Source organism: Gossypium arboreum, chromosome 10, assembly GCF_025698485.1.
Source record: "Gossypium arboreum isolate Shixiya-1 chromosome 10, ASM2569848v2, whole genome shotgun sequence".
NCBI classification, from domain to species: domain Eukaryota; kingdom Viridiplantae; phylum Streptophyta; class Magnoliopsida; order Malvales; family Malvaceae; genus Gossypium; species Gossypium arboreum.
Window position 1 is genome coordinate 110,500,790 of NC_069079.1, and position 6,348 is coordinate 110,507,137.

The 6,348-nt window shown below is 37.7% G+C and overlaps 1 protein-coding gene across 1 annotated transcript; it reads right to left on the reverse strand.

Moving 5' to 3' along the window:
* Nucleotides 1-442: 442 nt before the first annotated feature.
* Nucleotides 443-6,138, reverse strand: LOC108487008 (protein high chlorophyll fluorescent 107). Its single transcript, XM_017791201.2, has 8 exons — nucleotides 5,492-6,138; nucleotides 5,248-5,391; nucleotides 4,047-4,352; nucleotides 3,904-3,963; nucleotides 3,545-3,790; nucleotides 1,552-1,662; nucleotides 1,238-1,414; nucleotides 443-1,112 (listed from the first exon to the last, which is right to left on the reverse strand). Exons 1-8 carry the CDS (start codon nucleotides 6,011-6,013, stop codon nucleotides 735-737), a joined length of 1,944 nt encoding a protein of 647 aa, XP_017646690.2. The 5' UTR covers nucleotides 6,014-6,138; the 3' UTR covers nucleotides 443-734.
* Nucleotides 6,139-6,348: the final 210 nt, after the last annotated feature.

Below are 6,348 nucleotides of genomic sequence, written 5' to 3' on the forward strand. Positions count from 1 at the left end.
AAATTTTATATTTCTTTATACTCCCTCCAACAAAAGGTTCATGATAGTTTGAGTTACCTCATAGAATCAGAAAATGGTGAAATTCTGATTTTGGCCCTCTTGAAAATAAATAGTTTTAGCATAAAATTTCTGATTTTAACCCCTAACAAATTATTTTTATCCGGATCCCAACAAAAAAAATCCCTGACTTTGGCGCTGATAATGCATAGATGGACAGCTGATATGAACAGCTCACTATCCACTATTTGAGTTCATCTTAAGCCCGCCACAAAACTAGGAACCATAACCGAGAGGAACAGCAGACTTGGTACTTTCTGAAACAGGAAAGTATGTCCGGTTCAAAGGACAATTTCATTTTTTTTTTTTAGATTTAATCACTGTTTGATACCCAAAAAGAAATACAAACCTGTAAGGCTCATGTGTTATGATTTATATTGTTGGATTATTTTCTTAATGGAAGGTTTCCTTTTTGCCATAGTAAATGTAGTACAAGATATCATTACACTGCTGCAGTTTGATTAAAAAATATATATATACAAATTTGACACTCTCAAGATTTGGATTTGATGTCTGTCTCAATACTCTACAATTGGTATACAGGTGGGTTTGTAACTTCAGAGCATTTTTTCCAGTTTCATACTGTGTCTAGAAAAGCATCCGTTGTCGCATCCTAGAAAACAAGTATATATTCGAGCATGCATCAGCAGTAGCAGCTGTAAACTTTATATGCTCGGTCAAGGCAAAGTCATGGTGGTTCGATTCTGTGATCTCCACATTCTTCTTGGAGATGTTACTCTCTTAGGAGATGAATTTCCTGAGTTTTCCATCAAAAGGTCCAGCTTAGATGGATCTAATGATAATTTATCTTTGATGAAAGCATTCAAGTCAAATCTGCTTCCGTATCCAATATCATTGCCATCATTTAGTCCCAAAGTAGTAAGGAATGGTTCTTCAGCACCATCTTCAATAGATTCTGCATCTTTCGAAGGCTCTCGTGCCTTGTTGATGAGGCCTTGATCCAAGTTCAGTAGCCTCTTTATGCTGTCAAGCGCTGGATCAATGACATCTAAAAATCCCATTACCCATGATGCATCGTCCACAACTTCAGTACGCTGTTACAGTCCAATTCAAAGAAAAGAAAATCATTCATAAGTTCTCAACTGCAATTCGGATTTTAACGAACTAAAAAGTAGAAAAAGCATAAGAATTTTCTTGTTTACTTTCCCCAAATACAGACCTGCTGGAAGTAGAGGTTACGGATTTCTTCAGCACGCACAGAATTTCCTTGGTCCTCCTCCAATGCTGCCCATGTCATCCATGTTACATAACTCTGAGAATTTATATTGAGCGACGATCTAAATAACCTTCTAGCTGCAGATAAGTTACCAGCTCTTTGTTCCAAAACACCCCAAGCCTACAACAAATGGCAGTTAAGCTTAAATCTATGCATCAAGCAGGCAGAAGATTATCTAGCATATTTGCAAGGGAGTTTAGGAAATTTGAACTTGGTATCAGTGTGTCTCATGTAATGTATAGACATTGACTTATTACCTGTAAGCATCGAGCAGCACTTTCAGTTGTTGAGTCAATCGAAAGGGCTCGTTGGTACAACTCCCTCGCCGTTGATATATTCCCTTCCTTCCATTCCATCCATCCCCATGCCTGACAAGCTCAAAATATCAGCAGTGAATCAGTTTTGAAGTGGATTGAAAGATAGTCTATCCAAGCTGAAACCAAACAAACCATTATCTAGAATGAATATAAAGATGATTCTATTATGCGCCTTGGCATAGGATCTAGTCACAGGTCTAGACGAGAAAGAATTCTTGCTTCGTCCTATGGTTACTCAAAAGGCAGATGGTTTCTTGACTGAACCCCCTCTCAAAATAATGTTTCTTTTTTATAGAATAAGAAACTGTCCTAATACAATTACTAACTTAGAGTTCACAAAGAAAATAAAAACCTAAGATAATAGAGAAAATAAGTAAAACTAAAACTCTTAATAAAACCTGATATAATAAATAAATAAAACTAAAACTCGTCTATATCATTACTCCCCTTCTCAGAGTTGAGTTTGTCCTCAAGCTCAAATTCAGAATAAACTTCAGAACTTATCCAAAATCATCTACCTCATCATCATCTTGCTTGCCTTCAACATTTGATACTTCTAACCAAAATAACCTTATACATTTGTGTCCCATGGAATAAGACTCGTCACAATTATAACACAACCCCTTAGCCCTTCTTTCCGTCATTTTTGTCTGTGTCAATCTCTTAATAAATGGTGCAAAAAAACCTATTTTGCCATTGTTCCATGTTGTTTTGTTGTTTGCTCCCCTTCCTTTGCAATGCTCTTAGTTGTTGGAATGATTAAATTGTTGCCAGTGTTTTGGGAAGTTAGCTAGTTCAGGATGGCTCGAGATGATAGTTTGGAAGAGACATTTTGTTTACGTTCCAATGAACCATATTCATTGCAACTCCAAGGTTTTCCGGTTGTTGTATCTCAATATCAATTCTAAGTTCCTCTACCAACCCTAAAATAAAGAGATTTCCTTGTTGTCGAGGTTTAAGATCATCAATCCTAGCAGTGATTGAAATTGGCGTTGATATTCCTTTACAGTCCCAGTTTGTCTCAAGTTGGCAAATTCTCCCAATGGGTTATTACTCGTAAGTGACCCAAACCTTACATGACAACACGCTTTAAAGTGCCCCCAATCAAGATTTGCCTCCTCTTTTTCCATTTGATCAAACCACAATTGTGCCTCTCCTAAAAGATGGAATGAAGCTAAGCCTACTTTCTCTTTTTTGTTAGTTTGTTGATTGCCAAAAAATTTTGCATCTTTTCAGCCACCCTAAAGGATCTCCAACACCCTCATAAATGAGAAATTCCATCTTAGAGTATCATGACACCATGCACCCGCCGTGTTGCAAGTCTAAATTCTTTTTCCTGCCTCTGCTGCTGCCCTGTTCTTCATTATTTTTCTCTGAATCCCCTTTTATTATCTTTTAGACCGAAAGAGATAATATCGTCACCTGCTTCTCCAATACTTGTTGCCTTGTAGCCATTTGTTCCATGAAAGCCTCCAGCTTGGCTGTCAAAGTCTTTTCGTCACCCATGACAACTGGCTTTGATACCAAATTGTTATGCGCTTTAGCGTAGGATCTAGTCACAAGTCTAGACAATAAAGAATTCTTGCTTCGACTTATGGTTACTCAAAAGGCAAATTCGTCCTTAACTGAACCCCCTCTCAAAATAACGTTTTTTTTATAGAATAATTGCTTATCTCTTTATTTCATATTGGCAGCCTTTTATAGATTGTTAATAGAATTCCTAACATAAAGTTTATGAAGGAAATAAAAACCTAATATTATAGAGAAAATAAGTAAAACTAAAACTCCTATTGCAATAAAAGCATCCATATCAGATTCCCACCAAGATTTAGCAACTAGTAAATCTAAGGGTTGTAAAATCCTATTAGTCTATAAGCTATATGTCCCACACAGGTAGAAAACTAGAATTCAAAGAGCTTAACAGATTTCTTACTATCCACACTGGTTGATGCCTTGGGTCCAGCTCAGAGGCTCTCCTAAACAAAACACGAGCTAGATTTGCCGTTGAGTGTTTGTATTCCAACAAAGCAAGAGACTGAAGTAAAACGGGATCTCTAGGATTGAGTGCATGGCCTATCTTCAAAAGTTTTCTTCCCATGTCGACATTGCCTATATTAGCTTCAAAAACTCCCCAAACATGCCATGCAAACCTGTTCTTGGGGCTTGCTTGGACTGCTTTCTGCAAATTAAATACATATATTTCTATCAGGACAGTAAAATCACAAACTTAGATCAAAGCGACAGAGAGAAACAGTGCATGATTTGCTATTTGGCTTTCATAGAAAGGATTACCTCAAATAGGAGCCTTGCAGCGCGATTGTTTTCCTGTTGTACCTCCAATTGCGCCCATGCCTATATTCAACAAATTTGACCAGACTTAATTAAAGCATATTTACAGTAGAAATAAACCAAGGTCTGCCACACTGAAGACTTACAAGCCAACTGGCACAGCTTTTTGGGTTACACTTGGTGGCCTGGCGGAACAAGTACCGAGCCTGCTCATACCTATTTGCTTTAGCTTCAAGCAATGCAAGGGTTTGATAGACATACTCATTTCCACCGCAAAATTTGAGACCTTTAGCAAGCAGATGCCTTGCTTTCTTCACATTCCCCTGTTTTAGCTCCAGAACTGCCCATCCATGCCAAGCAGCGATGTGTCTTTTGTCAGCAACGGTGGCCGCATCAAAAAGTTCTCTAGCCCTTCTTATATTCCCCATCTTATTCTCCAACACAGCCCAGCACTGTTTGAAGAGTATAAAAATGTTGTCAATTCTACATACGAGGAATAATAATAGAAAACAAAACGGTGGTTCTTTATATCAGTTCAAGGATCTCAGCTCAGTGCTGTATCTATGTTTAACAAAATCATTCCATTTGCTAGAAGCCACATAGTAGATTCATTACATACAAATAAGTAACCATCAACAAGCTTCATCTATGCTTCCATTAGTCGAATCCAACAGGATGAAGTATTAGAAATTCAACAGTATAAAAATGTTGTCAATTCTACATACGAGGAATAATAATAGAAAACGAAACGGTGGTTCTTTATATCAGTTCAAGGATCTCAGCTCAGTGCTGTATCTATGTTTAGCAAAATCATTCCATTTGCTAGAAGCCACATAGTAGATTCGTTACATACAAATAAGTAACCATCAACAAGCTTCATCTATGCTTCCATTAGTCGAATCCAACAGGATGAAGTATTAGAAATTCCAAGTACTCAAATGGATAAAAAAGCATACTTCCAAAACCAAATCGAATAACACATCGATGGCAATGACCATCATAATGCCAAAGATTTCATTTCAGATATCGGTAGCATGAACTTGAATTCGAAAAGCACAAACACCAGTAAAATTTGCAAAATTTCAAGTCCCCATCCGCAAGAACCATCTTTCTATCCTCAAATGGACAAAAGTGCAGATTTGCAAAAGCAAGTCCAATAATGCAGTAATGACAATGATCATCACGGTGTTAAAGGTTTCCATTTCAGAACCGGTAGCATGAATTGAACTTGAAAAGCATAAACATCAAAGAATTGAACTCGAGCAATAGGCTCAGTGACAGAAGTGAGTTCATCAGGGTTCGAAACAATGACATTATCAAACAAAAAGGGAAAAGAAAATGCAAAACCTGCCAAATGTAGGGATTTTCTCCTTGGGTAGCTTGGCAACCTCTCTCATATACGGCCCTCGCTTCTGTCCTTTTTGCTTGCTTGCTCAATATCTTCCCCAATGTTACATATGATCTCCCATCTTCAGGCCAATAGTATATACACTACAAGCAAAAATACAAGAAGAAAAAATCCATTAAATAAGCAAACTCAATGAACAATGTAACACTATGAAATTCACTAGAACCAAGTATACCCTTTTACCTTCTCCAGTATCTTTTCAGCTTCTTCATATCGATACTTCCTCGCCAAAACCCTGGCTTTATACAATGACAAGTCCAAGTTCACCGCAAGTGGCTTCTCTAGTGTGCCACCGGACTCGCCTCTTTCGGGTTCGAATAGAGGCATCTTCTTGGCAAACTCTTCGAGGCCAGCATCTATACCCGACGGCTTCGAAATGACGTCATCTCCTTCGGCTTCACCATCTTCACTCCCATCATCATTTTCTTCACCGGAAACATCCATGACTGGGCGTCGAACAACAAGGACCTTCTTGAAAGTGTCTTGCTTGGGTTCTAAAGAGTCTTCCCGGTCGGCTTCTTGGTCGAGGACGGGGAAAGGGGGGGAGTTGTTGGCAGTGCATGGAGGGAGGGAGAGGAATGAAGGAGAGGGAAGGCGAGTTTTGAAGGGAGGGATTGTTTTGGAGGTGGATCTTTTGGGGTTTTGAGAAGGCGAAAAGAGAGGAAAGTTCGGTTTTGGTGAAGAAGATGTAGAGAAGAGACGCATGCTTTTGTTCTTTCTTTTTTATTTTTGAAGTTTTTTACTTTTCTTTTGGTTTTAATTGATAAAACTGTCTAATTTTCGTGAAGGAGATTTGCTAGGCGCGCACTGGAGAAGAAGAGACTACCTCTAATTACCAATATGCCCTTCTGCATCTTAGCAGCTATTCAAGTTAATTTTATTTGTATTTGATATGTTTTAAATATTTATTATTTTTATTTCAGAATAAAAAAAATAAAAAAGAATCAGAAAAACATTTCCTTTTGGAAATTTATTCTAAATTTTAAGTTTATGCGTTTGAAAATTTATCATAGAGAACACTAAAAATCAATTCTGAAATT

What these genes read in the sequence shown, in the direction of transcription:
- LOC108487008 (XM_017791201.2), bottom strand. Translation starts at nt 6,013, where the DNA reads ATGCGTCTCTTCTCTACATCTTCTTCACCAAAACCGAACTTTCCTCTC. An exon ending in CTGAAAAGATACTGGAGAAG is followed by an intron (nt 5,392 to 5,491) that starts GTAAAAGGGTAT and finishes TTTTGCTTGTAG; the next exon opens with TGTATATACTATTGGCCTGA. An exon ending in AAAGCTGTGCCAGTTGGCTT is followed by an intron (nt 3,964 to 4,046) that starts GTAAGTCTTCAG and finishes TGTTGAATATAG; the next exon opens with GCATGGGCGCAATTGGAGGT.